Raw genomic sequence first — 17,540 nt, forward strand, 5'->3', positions numbered from 1 at the left:
TATTATATACTATTAGGTGAAAAAGCTTATAAGCAGTAGATAGAATATATTTCATTTTAGACAAAAGGTATGCATAACTTGTATATTAATGTCTAGGTAAAAGGTATTTGTATTGGGCTAGGTGATTATACATAATTTTCATTTTCTTCTGTTTTCCTCTCTACGTTTAATTGTTCTACAATGAAGATATATTGCTCTTATAATGAAATTCCAATAAAAGTTATTTTTCAAAAAAATATCAGTTTTAATGCCCTATAAATGATACTGTGAGAAATATTAGTCTTGGACCTTAGTGGCCAAAAATAATATTTAACAGAAGTCTACAAAAAGGCTTAGGTGCTGCAGGGAGGCCGGAATGCTGCTGCTCTGTAGATGGAGCCCTGTGGGGATTATTTGGGCCTGGACCACCAACAGTGGTGGCATGGGCACTGGCTTGCCCTCCAGAGCAGTTGGCACAGTTTTGGACTTCTTGCAAAAAGAATAGCTATAAATAAGGATTAAAATTATTAGCACTTGTTGAGTGGTGCCTGTGGCTCAAAGGAGTAGGGCCCTGGCCCCATGAGGTGGTGGGTTCAAACCCAGCCCTGGCCAAATACTTCAAAAAAATATTAGCACTTATCTTACCTAAGACAATGAACCCAGTTAGGTTGGGTCTACTCCGCATAATGGAGCCTCCAATGGGCATGTTCTATGTCTAAGCTATAAAGTCAGGAGTGTGAGAGCAATGAGGACTCACTATTTCCAAGTTTTCATTTTATAGTTATGTAAAGTAAGGCCAAGATGGGTCTATGCATTTGTTGCTCCATCAACATTTCTTCTGGGTCTGATAATTAAATTAAATATTTCTGGAATAGATTCACCTACTAGGAAGTTCAACACTCATGTCCTAATGAAGAGTTAGCTCTGATATGTGGCTTTAAAAACCCCAAATCTCCCTTCTCTTTCTTCCATGAAAACATGAGGACCAAGGTGCCCATGTGCCCCAGCATCATGAAGTTCATTGAATCTGTTACAGCCAGGTGACTTACATGGAAGAAAACATATACTGGAATCTCACCATTTACTGGCCTCAACGGGGTTGGCAAATGGCTTTTATCCTGTATATCAGCTGCCACCTGATTTGCTAGGAATGTTAAGATGAATTCCTAGCGATGCCTGGCTGAGAGTGAAAGGAGTGTCATGATTGATTAGAGATGTCATAGCTATGGGAGGAGTGATCAACGATGTCTTTGCCATGAATTTCCATCTTAGTCTAGAATATGTTGGCCTCAAAATAAGGTTTTTTTCATCAAATCTCTCTCACTATCCATTGTCCCTACTGACTGTCTGACGAATTATTCTCAAACATTACTTTTAATGTATCAGTCTCCTACTTAAAAACCCTCTAAAGGTTTGTTGCCATTGTCCACATGGTAAATCTACTTCCTGAGTCTAAAATTCAAGGCCCTAAAGCTTTTGCACTTAGAACTGGAACCACACAAGGAAGTCCATCCACTATTGCCACTATTATTCAACATAGTGCTAAAAGTTCTAGCCAATGCAATCAAGCAAGAGAAGGATATGAAGGTATCCAAATGGGAGCAGAGGATGTTAAACTCTTGCTCTTTGCTGATGATCTTATACTTAGAAACCCCCAGAGACTCAACCACAAAACTCCTGGAAGTGATCAAAAAATACAGTAATGTCTCAGGACATAAAATCAATGTCTGCAAATCAGTAGCCTTTGTATATGCCAATAACAGCCAGGTTGAGAAGCAAATCAAAGATAAAATTCCCTTCACAGCAGCTTCAAAGAAAATGAAATACTTAGGAATATACCTAACAAAAGTGGTGAAGGATCTTTACAAAGAGAATTATGAAACCCTAAGAAAAGAAATAGCAGAAGACATTAACAAATGTAAGAACATACCCTGCTCATGGCTGGGAAAAATCAACATTGTTAAAATGTCTATTCTATACAAAGCACTCTACAGATTCAGTGTAATCCCCATTAAAATACCTAAATTATACTTTAAAGAACTGGAAAAAATAGTACTTTGTTCTGTGTACAACCATTAAAAAACCCATAAAGCCAAGGCTATTCTTAGTAATAAAAACAAAACTAGAGGAATCCCCCTACCAGACTTCAGGCTATATTACAAGTCTATAGTAATTAAAACAGCATGGTCTTGGCACAAAAATAGAGACATAGACATAGGAAACAGAATAGAAACAAATAGATAAAACCAGTCTGTAGGTGCCATTTGATCTTTGAAAAACCAAATAAAAGCATACAGTGGGGAAAAGAATTCCTATTCAATAAATGGTGCTGGGAGAACTGGATAACCACATGTAAAAGACTGAAACTTGACCCACACCTTTCATCACTTATAAAAATTGACTCAAGGAATAAAGTCTCAGCCCGGGAGTTGGGGTGACAGGCTTGGTGTGCTCGCTGTCGCCTCTTCCCTCATAACTCTGCTCCCTTTCACCTGATCCCTCTGCCTCTTTCCAGCCACCAGTTTCCTAGATCTACCTTCGCTGTTTTCTGGTCTCTTTTCACAGTTCAGCATGCAGAAAAAAGATGCCTCCTTTGATGGTTTCCTGCCTAGCTTCCAGTGTTTCACCACCCAGGCCATCCATGCGGGCCAGGATCCAGATCAGTGGACCTCCCCGGCTGTGGTGCCTCCCATCTCAATGGCCAGCATGTTCAAGCAAGGGGCGCCAGGCCAACACTTGGGTTTTGAATATAGCCATTCTGGAAATCCAACTTGGAATTGCTTAGAAAAAGCAGTGGCAGCCTTGGATGGGGCAAAATACCGTTTGGCCTTTGCTTCAGGTTTGGCAGCCACTCTAACCATCACCCATCTACTGAAAGCAGGAGACCACGTGATTTGTATGGATCATGTGTATGGAGGTACGAACAGGTACTTCAGGAAGGTGGCATCTGAATTTGGATTACAAATTTCTTTTGTTGATTGTTCCAAAACCAAACTGCTAGTGGCAGCAATTATACCAGAAACCAAGCTTGTTTGCCTCAAAACCCCCACAAACCCCAGCCTAAAGATGATCGACATTGAAGCCTGTGCACACATCGTCCATAGCACGGAGACATTATCATGGTTGTGGATAACACTTTTATGTTGGCATATTTCCAGAGGCCTTTGGCTCTGGGAGCTGATATTTGCATGTGCTCTGTAACCAAGTACATGAATGGCCACAGTGACGTTGTGTTTGGCTTGGTGTCCATGAACTCTGAGAGCCTCCATGACAGGCTTTGCTTCTTACAGAATTCTCTTGGCACAGTTCCATCTCCCTTTGACTGTTACCTGTGCAATCGAGGTCTGAAGATGCTCCAGGTCTGAATGAAGAAGCATTTCCAAAATGGGATGGTGGTTGCCCGGTTCTTGGAATCTAATCCTTGGGTAGAAAAGGTCATTTCTCCTGGGCTGCCCTCTCATCCTCAGCAAGAGTTGGCAAAGCATCAGTGCTCAGGCTGCATGGGGATGGTCACGTTTTATATCAAGGGCACTCTCCAGGATGCAGAGACTTTCCTCAAGAACCTAAAGTTATTTATTCTGGCTGAGAGTTTGGGAGGATTCGAAAGTCTTGTTGAGCTTACTGTTATCATGACTCACGCATCTGTGTTAAAGAAGGACAGAGATCTCCTTGGAATTAGTGACATGCTAATTCAACTCTCCCTGGGTTTGGAGGATGAAAAAAATCTTCTTGAGAATCTAGACCAAGCTCTGAAGGCAGCACACCCTCCAACTGGAAGTCTCAAATAGTATTCCAGAATGGCGATTAAAAGCTACTTCCTGGGAAGATGAAATCTTCTGAATAATGTAATGGACAATTAATGGGCTTTCACAAAATTTTCGAATGAAAATTTCAAGGCACCTCATTACCTTTCATGACTGTGACGCTTAGGACCATCCCTGTCAACAACAGTTTCTGTGCATCTTGTTGAATCCACAGGGCAGGTCTGTTAATTTCCCTGTGTTAAGTTTCTATTCACTTGGCTCTGGAAGAGGAGAGACTTGTGCTGCTCTTTGGATCACGTTCTTTTTTTCATATTCTAAGACTTATTTTGATCATGTTTATAATATAATGCTAATTCATTTTTGATGTTTTATGAAGGATTTCATTATTAAATGGACATTCTGAAATCAAGTGTGATTTTTGCATATTGTTGATGACATCATTGAAAGCAATGATTTACACTTAATTACCATAAGCCAAAAATCAAATACTTGAAAAGTCTACTGTGAAATTCTACTGATTTAAGGTTGTACTAGATATATTTTTAAAAATAAATTTAATTATGAAATGGAAAAAAAAATGACTCAAGATGGATAAGATTTAAATCTAAGACATGAAATGATAAATTCTTAGAAGAAAGTGTGGGACAAACTCTTGATGATGTTGGACTGGGGAAGATTTTATAATAAAGGCTTCAGCAGCCATCAAGAGCAAACAATCCCATCTACCATTGGGCAAGAGACATGAACAGAACCTTCTCTGAGGAAGGCAGATGAATGGCTAACAAACATTTGAAAAAATGCTCATTGTCCCTGATTATCAGAGAAATGCAAATCAAAACCACCCTGAGATATTATGTAACCTTAGTGAGAATAGCTGATCACAAAGTCCCAAAGTTGTAGATGCTGGCATGGATGTGAAGAAAAGGGAACACTTTTATTCTGCTGGTGGGTCAGTAAACTAATATAGCCTGTTTGGAAAGAAGTATAGAGAATCCTCCAAGAACTCAAATTAGACCTCCCATTTGATCCTACAATCCCAGTAGGCATCTACCAAGAAGAAAAACAACCATTTTACCATAAGGACATCTGTGTAGATTGTTTGCTGCAGCTCAATTTACAATCACCAAAATGTGGAAACAGCCTACATGCTCACCAACCCAGGAGTGGATTAACAAACTGTGGTATATGTATATACCATGGAATACTATTCAGCCATAAAAAGATGGAGACTTTACATCTTTTGTATTTACCTGGATGGAGTTGTAACATATTCTTCTTAGTAAAGTATCAGAAGAATGGAAGAGCAAGAATCCTATGTACTAAATACTAATAGGAAGCCAGGAAATAATCTAATACGTGCCCACATAAAAGAAAAACTCAAATCAATTCAAGTTGGGGGGTGAGGGAATGAAGGAGTGGGGAGAGGGGAGGAGTGAGGGGAATGATGTGGTCCCACTTAATGGGCACAATGTTAGGGGAGAGACTCTACCTAAAAAATGCAAACCCTGTAACCTAATTCTTTGTACCCTCAAATTAACCTGAAACAATAAAAAAAATTAAATTTAAGGTCCTCCACAATTTGACACCACTTACTATTATAATTTCTTAGCAGCCCTACACAAAACCTCCTCTTTAGCCTCTCTGGCTTATTTCCAATACTCAAAGCCTGTGGTCTGAAAGGGCCCCTATAGGAGTCTAACCAAATGGCAGCAACTGGACTAATAGCCCAGGATGAGTCCCTTGCTGGGGAAGCCCAGAATGGAGAGTGGGCATTAGAATCTCTGGGGTTAGGGTCTGAGTCAAATCTAAGCAGGTAAGTTCTGCCTTTTCATTTTGATACCCTAGTTTCTATCTAGTTTAGCTGCCTGTCAATAGTCTTAAATCCTGGTGCTTTCTAGCTGTTTCTGAACAGACATCTGATCCATATCTCACATGCCTTCATCTCTGGGCTCATGGCATTTTCTTCACCTTGAGTGCCCATTTCTCTTCCTTTCTGTCTGTTTGAATCTCACCTACCCTTCAGTGCTCAGCTCTAAGGCATCATAGTGAGGGTCTGGACTGTCTCAAATAACCTACTTCTCAGAGCCTGATGCTGACAGCATTCTCTAATTCATCTCCAATGTTGGCTGGTTCTATAGCGCTAGCTTGACACTGACATTCACCATGAGAGTCCACTTGTCCCAGGCAGCTACATTCAGGGGCTTTATGAATACTGACTCACTGTCTCATTCAGATGGAGCAGTCTGGATGTGGACTGGGATATTAAGGTGTCTCTTAACTGTTAGATTTAAATACCAGCCTCAGGTAACAAAGCATCATAAACTAGCAATGGAATGCAGCAGCATAAAGCACAATAAATTCTTATTGCCCATGGCTAAAATGAAACAAAATGTTATTCCAGAATAAGGGAGAAAGAAAGTAAAACTATCATGGAAAAATATGAGCAGGTTAACGTTTTCAGCATGCTGAACCCCACCTGAGTGACCCAAATGAGTTATTGAACTTGAAAATAAACAATTTGGTATTCACCCTGCTAGTGACTAGGCTATGATCAACAGCAATGGGAATTTCTCATAGTGAGACTCTAAAATAAAGAAGTTCACAATCCATATATTTAATTTGGGTTAAGTTTATTGCTTTTGAGCCAAAGAAAACATACAATATGAAACTTGTATTTATTCTGATCACCATGATGTGAAAAATCACAACGCCAAGCTTGTGTAAGTTATGGGGAACAGAACACTTCTGCTTGTTACTTTATCTGTGTCTTATACCCAAATAGAGAAATCATAAGCTTTTCCCATATGCTGATATGTTATGAAGATTCTTCGCTGGCTTCAGACAATAATGAAAATGAAGGTAATCTTTCTGTGCTCTAATCCTATAGATACCAGGCCCAGTGGCCATGTTGATAAGTAATCACCAACATGACCTCCTTTGCCTCCTGTGAGAAAAACCTTAAACTTTGGGCCATGTAATAATTCTTGCTACCACTACCAACATTTGTGGGTCCCATAGAGTTAGGAAGATTTCTTGCCCATTTTGTAGGATTTTTTTTTTTTTTTTAAGAAGAGGACTTTTACTACAGACATATGAAAAAATGCTCATCATCATTAATCATCAGAGAAATGCAAACAAAAACTATTCTGAGATACCATCTAACTCCAGTAAGAGTAGCCCACATCACAAAATTCCAAAACTACAGATGTTGGCATGGATGTGGAGAAAAGGGAACACTTCTGCACTGCTGATGGGAATGCAAGCTAGAATGTTCCTTTTGGAAGGGGAAGTTTGGAGAACACTCAGGGATCCAAATATAGACCTGCTGTTTGATCCTGCAATTCCTCTTCTAGGTGTATATCCAAAGGACCAAAAACCATTTGGCAATAAAGATATTTGCACCAGATTGTTCATTGCAGCTCAATTCATAATTGCCAAGTCATGGAAGAAGCCCAAGTGCCCATCGATCCATGAATGGATTAATAAATTGTGGTATATGTATACCATGGAATACTATGCAGCATTAAAATAAATGGAGACTTTACTTCTTTTATGTTTACATTGATGGAGCTGGAAAATATCCTTCTTAGTAAAGTATCTCAGGAATGCAAAAAAAAATACCCAATGTACTCAGTACTACTGTGAAACCAATTTACGATCACTCACACATGCATATGAAAAATGAAACACAACTATAGACTGGGATGAAGGAGGGAAGGGGAGGGGGGTGGGTCAGTAGAGGGAGGCTTGGTAGGGGGACCACACCTATGGAGCATATTGAAGTACAAGTTGGATCTATCAGGTGTACAGCATAAATGTCTTAATCCTATAATTGGGTAAAAGTGGTGAAGGCTACCTTGTTTAGTAGGATGTAAGCATTCCAATTTGTACAAATAATCAACATGTTGAATCCTATGATGGCATAAATGTATTTATGATCTATGTATGAATGACTTAATAAAAAAAAAAGAGGACTTTTAGGTCCTAGGTTCACAGCACATTTAAGAAGAAGCTACAGAGATTTCTCATGTACACCTTGCCTCTGTGTATGCATAAGCCTCATTTTTTTTTTTTTTTTTTGCAGTTTTTGGCTGGGGCTGGGTTTGAACCCAGCACCTCCAGCATATGGGGCCGGCACCCTACTCCTTTGAGCCATAGGCGCCACCCTAAGCCTCTTTTTCTTCAGGCTTTTGTAAGGAAGAATTCTTCCCTTCCACCCTGACCATCTCCAGGTGTCATGTGTGAAGGTTCCTCTGGCATCTCTGTGATTCTGGTGTGAGGGCCACAGGATGTGGATGTCTTCTACAACCCCCAATACCAGAGGGCAAACATGGGTTCTGCCCTCTGGTAGAGGGGGTTGTAGAGCACGTCCAATAAGTTGGTGAAGGCACTAGGTGATAGACACTAGGGAGGTTGTACCTGTAGCTGGTAAAATTATTTAAACATTTGCCTTGAGCTGTCTGTCTGGGTTGGTAGAAATCTGGCCTCAAGGGAATAGTCTGGCTTTTGGAAGGTGCTGATGTTGCAACTCTCTCCTTGGAAGTTGAATATAGCTCTAGTTTGGTAGGAAAAGGTCATGGGAGAGTACTAGGGAATGGTTAGCAAGGGGAGAGAAGATACAGGGGCCATTCTTTACTGCTGTGTCTTTCTCAAAGTTTCAATCTGATTGAGAGGATATAGACTGGCAAGAGCCCAGGAAGATTCAGAAAGGGGCCATAGATTGGAATCTAGACAAGCTATAGAGTCCAGACTAAGAACTACACTCACCTCACATGGAAAGTCAGCCAAGTTTCCACTGGTGAGTCTGGATTCTGTAGGCAATTTAGTGATTTCCTGTTGGCCACCTCCTGTTGCTGCCTCCCTCCCATCTGCAAGCAGTCACCCATCCATAAATCCTGTCCAGCCTTGGATTTCTGCCCAATGTTTCAGAGGGTTGGACTCACCAAGGAGAGCGGAATTCCCAGGATCCAGGACCAGCTGTGTTCCCAGAGGAGACGTCAGCACTGAAGGAAGGTTCGGTCCAGTGGCTGAGAGCAAGGCCTTGATGTCTTCCAACTGTGTGGGGACTTGAGGGGGATCTGTGAGAAGGCAGATGGTGTCAGGCAGGTTAGAGCACACAGGCTGTGTTAGGGAAAGAGGGAGGGGATGGTATGTGCACGCGTGTGTATGTACGTAAGACAGGAATTACTTCTGTTACCTTTAACATCACTTTTCCTATACAGGAGTGCCTACCAAGGTGAGCCTGAATTTCGAACTTAAGGTGGGTATTTGATACCTGAAATAATAAGAACCCGGCATATTAATTCAGGAATTCCTCAATTGATACCACAGTACCATTGGATCTCTATAAATTTGTAGGTAAGTTAAACCATATCATAAAGACTTTTTTTTTTAAAGCCAACTTTAGCACATACTATATGTACCACGTTTTGTGCTAAATATTTTTTGGTAGATTTTTATTGAATGCTTATAGCATCCTTTAGAGTGAGACACTTTGTTATTGTCCCCACAGATAGGGACATAGCATAGGAATTTCTTACTTAAAATGACTCCTTTTCTATGAAGAAAAAGGCTCAGTTGTAAAGTTGAAAATTTGCTTTGTGAATCTTTCTATGAGTAGAATATGAATGTTTTGACATAATAACTAAGAAAGTTACATGAAGGCTATGTTAACCAGTTTGATGGAAGTGTCTTGGATTGTGTATGAAAACACCACACTGTACCCCCAAAGTGCATCAATGTACACAGTTACCATTCAATAAAAAAAAAAAAAAAAAGAAGAAGAAAATTTGCTTTGTGGTATGGGTTTTTACACCTAAATAGGACCCAGATCAAGCAGGGCAGTAAGAGAAGGTTACTACGGGATGCTTTGTTATTTAAAATCTCACAAGGAGTCAGGGTTAAAGGCATCAGAGGGCATAATTAACCAGTTAGGGCTAAAAGTGACAAAAATAGGAAATACAGTCGCTTATCATTTCTACCTGACAAATAAAGAGGCAAGTTCACCTAGTGAACTTAGTGGTGGTATAATCCAAGATTATTCTGGAAAAGAAACAGAATCCCTTCAACCCCACCTCTTCCTGGACCTCTGGCAGGACTCCCAAGGTGGCCCCAGCCTCTTCTCCAGAGCACTTGGTGTGGGGGGTGGGGGACCATGAGTCCCAAGAGCAGGGGCATTGCTCTTGGGATGATGGTCCTTTTAACACCATTTAGTGAGGGCCCTAGCATATGCTTGGCACCTTACTAGGCACTTGTTAATATGCAAATAAATAAGTCATGATGGTTCCTAAGTCCACTTCAGAAATAAATAGCTTTTCAGTCTTTGACTGTCAAAGACCATTGAATAGAAATGTAATGAACTTGAGATGTAAGTGTGTGACACACAACATAACATAAAAAACCCTCTTTGTATAGTATAGGCAAAAACACCATGATGCCTGAGTTCAGGAACCCTCATTCCTTCTGTCATTACCAATTTGGCCAGTACCTTAATCCCTCTGAGTCTTAGTTTTCCTATCTATAAAATGAGGTTCCTTTACAAGAATTCTTTCTACCCTGGAATATTACGATTTTAGGAATTGATGGTTGCAGTTTACTCACACCTAGTCTCTCTTCTTCCTCTTCTTAATTATTTCCTCTTGAAACTCCAGAGGCTTTTGCCAAACCAAAAGGGAAAGGCTATGTCCGTCCCATCTGCACAACAAGCAGCTCTCGGACCAAACATTGGTTCCTCCTAAAGTCCTGACAACTTCTCCAGCACTTTGCTTCTTTGGTGCATGACCATTTAATCGTCCCTTGGAAACTGTAAATTCTCCAAGAGTAGAGGTCACCTCTTATTTTTCCCCTAAAACTACCAGCGTGCAGCTGACAAGGAATTTTATGTCAGCAACAGTAGTGGCGACACTTAATGAATATTCATCCGATGACCACATGAATATGTGAATGAAAGTCTGCCTCTTTACACTTCAAGTCCTCATGGTAGAGGTTAAGTCATAGAACTTGGCTTGAAATCTCAGCTGTACACATGAACTGGCCCTTTTAAAAATTAAGCCACATTTTTGCTGATTAAAAAAGAGAGACATTACTTCTATGTTCTTAAATTACCTATTAAAATCTTAATAAAGTTTCATTAAAAAACCAAGACTTCTGATCCAGAAAAGCCCTAAACTTCAGAGTAGTCTTAATAGTAATTTTTTCCCCCATCAAATATGATTAAAATTGGGAAGGCTTCATGTTCTTCAAACACCATGTTCTAACACATGGTATTAGAGTCGCAGTTAAGAACAGGCCCATGAAACCGACACACTTCATTGGGGAAGCCACGGTGTCAGCCACATCTCTTTGGCTTTCATCTCTGTTAGCAGAGGCAACGAGGTAGGGTTATAGGGAGGAAAAGACCATAACTCAGTGTGGGGCAATAGTCCCTGAGCTCTGGGCTCCACACTAGCAGCTCAGCTGGATGAAACCCAATGCAAAATAATGACATCTTTCTCTGAGCCAATTTTCTGTGGCTTCCTAAGATGGGTGGAGGTTTCTGCTGCCACCAGTGAGATGAAAACCCATCTGGGCCTCTGAAATTGGAGTGGGTAGGAGCTAATGAACCTATGTGTTGGTGTATACGTGGCTCTGGGTGTGAAAACAGAAGTATAAACTTGAATTATTTTTCCCTGGGGGAAGCCCACAACGTACGTGTATGTACATGTGTGTGTGGCATATAATTATTATTTCTCACATTTTTCCCTTTTTTTCTCAGAATGACAACTTTCTCTTGGTAAGAAAGATAGTATAAGTGCATGAATAATTCCTTTTTTTCTTTTTTAAGAGAAAAAAACACATTTTTTTCCTTTTTCTTTTTTACACCATCCTACCAACCCACAGACTCATTGGGGAAGAAAAGTGTCTCAAGTCCAGGGGGCACCAAGGGCTACAGCTTGCAACATGGCTGAGTCCAGGACTGGGCAGTATCAGGTGGCAGATGGTGTCTCAGAAATTGTCATTTTGAAGTACCTATTTTATTCCAGGAACCATGCTAGATTCTTTAATCAAGGGTTCTTATGTTGGGGTGGTGTATGTGGAGGTAGACTACAAATTTCCTGGGATTATGTGAAAAATTTTACATGCATGGATTTTTCTAAAGGAGGACATCCATAGTTTTAAATATGATTCTCAAAGAAGTCCTTCACACAGAAGGAGTGTTACCTCTATTTGATCCCCTCTCCCTCCCAGCGATGTGAGCAATGCTCACTTCTCTGGTCTGCACACAGACACCAGTATCTGAGGTTTAGCAAGGTGAAGCTACCTGCCTAAGGCCACACGCTTAGTAAGAGGTAGAGCCAGGGTTTAAGCTCAACTTTGCCAGGCCCCAAGTCTGTGTTCTTTCTATGGAAGGGGCCTGAATTGGGGAGAAGTGAAGGGATACTGAGGTCCTTTGATGTCCTTCTCTGCATTAGGGTAAGAAGGAGGTAGAGGGTGGGTTAAACCGAGGTGGCAGCTTGGAGGTGCTTACCAAGGATTAGCAGCTGGGTGCTCTCGGTCAGCTCTCCGTGCAGATTGGCCGCCCTGCAGGAGTACAGGCCCTGATCCGAGGACGACACGTTCGTGAGCAGCAAGGAGCCCTCGTGCAGATGGTGAGGGGAGCCCAGCTTGCTTTTGTTCCTGAACCAAGTGACTTCAGCTTCAGGGACACCTAGGAAAGAAAAAATTAACTCCTCAGCCAAACACTTTCAGGTGGACCAGAGGCACCTGTGGGCCTGTTGACCAGCCCTCCCCTGAGCTGCTCTGCAGGAAGCATCTGCCTGGGCGTCTTCCACTGTCCTTCAGCCAAACTAAATAATGCCTTGGCTCTCTCAGCTGTCTCCCAGGTCTTTGAAAGAAGAGGAAACAGAGGCCAGTGAAAGAAGAGGAAACAGAGGCAGGTGGTAAAGGCACTTGCCAGGGTGGAAGGAGAGCACCTAAATTATTTGGAAAACACATATTATAAAAACATGAGAACCAAATGCAATCGCCCATGAACATGAGGGATCTACAACTGCATAAAAGAAACACAAGGTTGAGTGAGAAAAGCCAAACACAAGAGTACTTGCTGTATCATTTCATTTCTGTAAGTAAAAAACAAAAACTGAGTAACATTCATCTGTGTTGTAGGAGTCAGGGTGGTGGTTCCCCTGAGATGGTGGGATAAATGGAGGAGAGTGACTGAGAAAGGACACCTAGGAAGGAAAAATTAACTCAGCAGCCAAACACTTTCAGGTGGACCAGAGTGAAAGTGGTCCACCTGAAACCACTTTCATTGGTTAGAAACAGTATTACCAGTGGCTGGTTTGGCAGGGAGTATTCGCTTGGTCTATTAAGATGTGTGCACTTTTCTGTATAGATATTATATTTTGATGAAAAGTTCAAAGCTACATGACATTAAAATAGATGCATGAATGAGACAAATGAAGCTGCTAGATCCTTTCTAGAGTTGATAGAACTATGTAGAAAACATACTTATACTTTTGGGAAGCGTGAAACCATGGTATCAATACCACCACAGGAAATGGATAGAAGTCTTCTACCCTTTCCATAATCCAAGTTCACTGTGAGAGAGAGCTGGGGAGATTGTGTGCTGACATGGCATGGGTGCTGTCTTTGGAAGTCAGGCTCTGTGCTTGAGGGACGGTATGAATTCCAGAGGGAGTTTCCTGTGCCTGACATGCTGGTAGGCTGATCCTGGGAGTTCAGGACAAGCCTTCCCAGATGGTCTTCAGGAGGCTCCAGAAGAGGCCAGTCTCTGAGTGTGCTGGGAGACCAAAAGTCTGAGGCATTGATTCACAGGGCTCCAGGGAGCAGAAAGCCCCATCCCTTATCCCCACTCCCTGACCCCCCAGCCTGCTGACCCAGTTCAGAAGGTTTATACATAGAACTTTCTGGCATGTGCCCATGGCATGGTTAGAATGTCAAATCCCAGGAAATGGTGTCATAGCCAAGAATGGTCAAGTATCCAGATCTTTACAATTTTGCTTCCCTGTTTGGGGCTGTATCTTGCCCTTGGGAAGAGGGCAAGTTTACCCTTCACAACCAGCCTACTGTTAAAAGTATGGAGTCCTCCAAGAGTTAGCCATATACCTATTATTTGTCCTTGAAAGTGGCTAGAGTGAGAGAGACAGGACTCTAGAGCAGATGCAGACTTGTCACGTCAGAGAGAGCCTTATAATAACTCAGTTCAAATGACATGACAGGACGCTCAAGTGCATGAAGGTGCGGGGCAGGTAGGCATCTTCCCTAAATGTACCTGGAGGAAAGATACAGGTGAGGGCCACAAAGCCTGGTCTTTCACTGTGGCACCATTAGGGAGAACAAGAGCGTCATGAGGCCTGCCCATTCCAACCTGGACTCTGGACACTGAGCTTAGTTTTTTCATTGAAAAGAAAAAAAAAAAAAGAAGAAGAAGAAAGAAGAAGCCCAGAGCATGCAAGAGAAAGACTCTGAAAGTTAAGTTGAAGAGAAACACTCCCACTTCTTTCCCTCCTGAAAGCACAAGGAAAAATGTAGTCCTCCCAATCCTTTTTTTACAAGTGTTTATTCTCTTTCCCTTGCAGGGCTCCTCCCTCTGAGGAGGGCTGCAGGCAGCAAGCACGGGGACTAGGGGAGAGAGAATGAGAGGGAGAATGGGAAGGAGGCTGAGGAAAAGAACCAGGGATGGACAGAGGCCTGGGAGCAGCTTCTCACTTCCCCAGCAAGTTTGTTTGAGAGGACAGGTCTGGGTGTTGACCAAAAGAGCTGAATTCCTCCGGTGAGAGCAGAGGGAGGGGTTCATTCATGGGAGAAATGGACATGTTCAGGATAGCAAGGGGCGGAGGAAATCAACTCCTGTCTCTGTAAATCTGGAACCATGGACATGACAGCAGTCCCAAGGGAAGAGAAATTCTGTGGGAATCATTCTTTAATTTATATATTAGCAAAGCTCTCTCAGACTCACTCAAGCAACAGTCTTGTATAAGGAGTTTGCGGATGGAGGTACCATGGCTGGTGCCACATTGTGGGGACTTCCTGCCAGGAACAGTGGGTGAGTCTCAGGCAGAGAATGACAGTAAGAACTGGCTGTTGCTTTGGAACAACAGCCAGTTCCTCCATGTCTGGCTAAGCTATTACAAAAGTAGAATAAGGAAAGAAGAAACATAATTGAGGTATCATAGAGCCCTTTTTTTCAAGAGATGAGAGTGAAGCTTTGGAAAACTTAACCAGCCCTTGAATGATCCAGAGTCCCTTGAAAAGGGACCAGGTACACATGCCCACTACTGACTGACTTTTGGAGTACGTCTACTTTGGGAGTGTACTGAGCTTTATGCAAAAATATCCAGTGCAGGTTTTAAGGGGAGAAATTACATTGACTGAACATTTGCTAAGAACCAAACATTTTATAAACATAATCACTTATTTTTCATAAAGATCCTATGAGGCAGGTATTGTTATTAACTCCACTTTACAGATGAGAAAAGTGGGGTTTAAAAAGATTAAGAAATCTGCATAAAATCATGTTAATTTGTAGTCTAAACGACTACATGGGAGCCGAGTCTCTGTTCCCTAATTCCCTACCCTACAGCTAGTCAATAACCACCAAGGGCAGGGCGGGGACTCAAACTGAGATACCTTCAATGCTAAGGCCTCCCTTCTGCACAAGTATATACCACCGCCTGCCCTTATACCAGACAGCAGTGCTATTATTTCTGAACTGTCAAATCCTTAAAGGCTTCCTACTCTGAGAACGAACCGTTCTGCTGTATTTGGCCAACGTTCCTGTTGGGGGGAGGTTTCCAGAATCCATAAGTGCTGGCTTTGTGAGCTCTCTTTTGCTGCTGAGAAGTTGGTCAGGCTGTGGGAAATATCGTTTTTCTGGGCTGTTGTGATGTGACAGCATATGCTACAGAAAGAAATGTCTGGGAGAATGACGGAAAATGACAGAAAATGTCTTCTACCAAAGAACTAAGTCCAAAGCTGTGTTGTTGACCAATGACTAGAAGACTCTGGAGTCTGTGGTATTATTTGTATCTTAAAAAAGGGATGGAAAAGACCCTCGGTTTGCTTTCTTCCCTTGCAGCGCAGCTTATCAACAGCACAACACTCTCCCTGTTGCTTGAAAGGATCAATAGATGAGTCTAGTTATAATGGGTCGTAACTGGATATGATTATGAGGATTAATGCCTTTGATCTCTGCTGAGCTGCCAGGCAGGGTGATTCTGTAATATTCTTTTTTTCCTTTTTTAAAAATCCCAGACAGGATATTCTTGTTAAGTGAACCCTTTCTTATATTTGGAAGGCTACTTGCACTGTGCCACCTGTCAACATCCTGAGGTAGGGTGTCCACGCAAAGGCGTATCTTTGCATGATAAGTTCTCAAAGAGTCTTAGGTGAGCCAGGGGTCATGTGGCTTGGCGCAAGACAAGAGAAAGGATATGGCACTCCAATGTCAGCTTTGTCAATTATTCTAAAGAACCCTGGCAGTCTGGAAAGGAGGTTTTCAGCCTTGCACGCTTTCCCACACTAACTGTGACAATGACACTGTTCACAAAACTTACTATCCTCCTTTCCCCGAGCACGCAGTGAGGCTACATTCCCTGGCATCCTCTGTGGCTGTGTGTGGCCATGTGACTAAGGGAATGTGAAAAGTATTCAACTGTGGTCCCCCCAGGTGTGGCCTTTGAAAACTTTCCTAAGCATCCCCCACACTTTGATAGATATCCCCTCGGCATGTGTCCAAGATCACAGAGCCACCAGCACCCTGTGACCCTGAGTAACAGAGTGGGGGTGGATCCTCTCCAGCTGACCAGAAACACTCGGTACTCTTAAATAATCAGTAATAAACTTTGATTAATTTGGCCCATTATATATCTGGGGGTCTACGTGACAGAGTTTAGCCTACCTTAACTAATCTACCACCCATCATAGGCTCCTAAGCTCTTTATTTCTGCATCACCAGTCCTGCGATTTTATCTCTTAAGTAAGCTCTTCAATAGCTTCCCTTGCTCTTAGGATAAAAACCTACAGTTATACCATAATCTACAACAGCGTGTAAGATCTTGCCTGTCCCTACTTCCCCAGCCCTGTATGTCACTTTCTTCTCTGCTTTCTCTACTAGAGCAACGCCAGCCGCTTTCACATCTTTAAATGCAGCACGCTCCGCCTTCCTCAGGCCCTGTGCACATCCCATTCCTATTTACTGAAACACTCCTTCCTCCCTGATTCTTTGTCTCCTACTCAGTTTTCTGAACTCTTCTCAGAGAATAAGTATGAGATTGGTACAGTAGATTGGATCACTCCAATAAGAAGCCCCATTATACTCATTACTTAGTGCTTTTTGTGCTTAAGGATTGGGAAGAATTTTAGTATTCTATTTTTTAATATAAGCTGAAAGCACATGTGGGCAAAAATGTATTTAACAAAAAATTGCTAACAACTCAGGTAGTAGGTAAATTATTTAATATTCTTAAAATAGACTACTAAGTAGCCATTAAAATTGTGCTTCTGGCACAGACAAATGTTATTATTGAATGAAAAGGAAGCAGGATAAAATGTAATGATTAAGGAAATATGCAAAAATGTCAACTGTGGTTGGTTAAGTTTGGAGAGTGGGGCTTTGAACAAGTAGTTGTTCTTTCCTTTTTGGCTTCTTTTTTGTTTTTGTGTGTTTTCCAAAATTCTGCAATACTTCAGTATTTTATAATTTTATAAGAAAACAATAACTGAATCTACACACCACATTATAATTACACATATCATAACTTTTTCCTTTTCCCTACACTCTGAGCTTTCCAAAAG

The 17,540-nt window shown here is 41.7% G+C and overlaps 2 protein-coding genes across 2 annotated transcripts in view; one reads left to right on the forward strand and one right to left on the reverse strand.

The window, feature by feature from the left end:
* The window catches only part of ADAMTSL1 (ADAMTS like 1), an 898,927-nt gene that overhangs the window by 42,821 nt on the left and 838,566 nt on the right, over positions 1-17,540 (reverse strand). The window contains exons 23-24 of the mRNA XM_012813071.2: positions 12,250-12,429; positions 8,687-8,821 (exon numbers count right to left, since the gene is read on the reverse strand). Coding sequence (XP_012668525.2) covers positions 8,687-8,821; positions 12,250-12,429 — 315 coding nt within the window. The remainder of the gene's footprint in view (positions 1-8,686; positions 8,822-12,249; positions 12,430-17,540) is intronic.
* On the forward strand, positions 2,551-3,829 carry LOC105888269 (cystathionine gamma-lyase-like). Its single transcript, XM_012813083.2, is given in 2 exon segments — positions 2,551-3,079; positions 3,082-3,829. Coding segments are annotated over 2 exon segments (1,215 nt in total). The 3' UTR covers positions 3,768-3,829.

The sequence above is a fragment of the Otolemur garnettii genome, unplaced genomic scaffold (assembly GCF_000181295.1).
Source record: "Otolemur garnettii isolate 467f Iridium unplaced genomic scaffold, OtoGar3 scaffold00006, whole genome shotgun sequence".
NCBI lineage: Eukaryota > Metazoa > Chordata > Mammalia > Primates > Galagidae > Otolemur > Otolemur garnettii.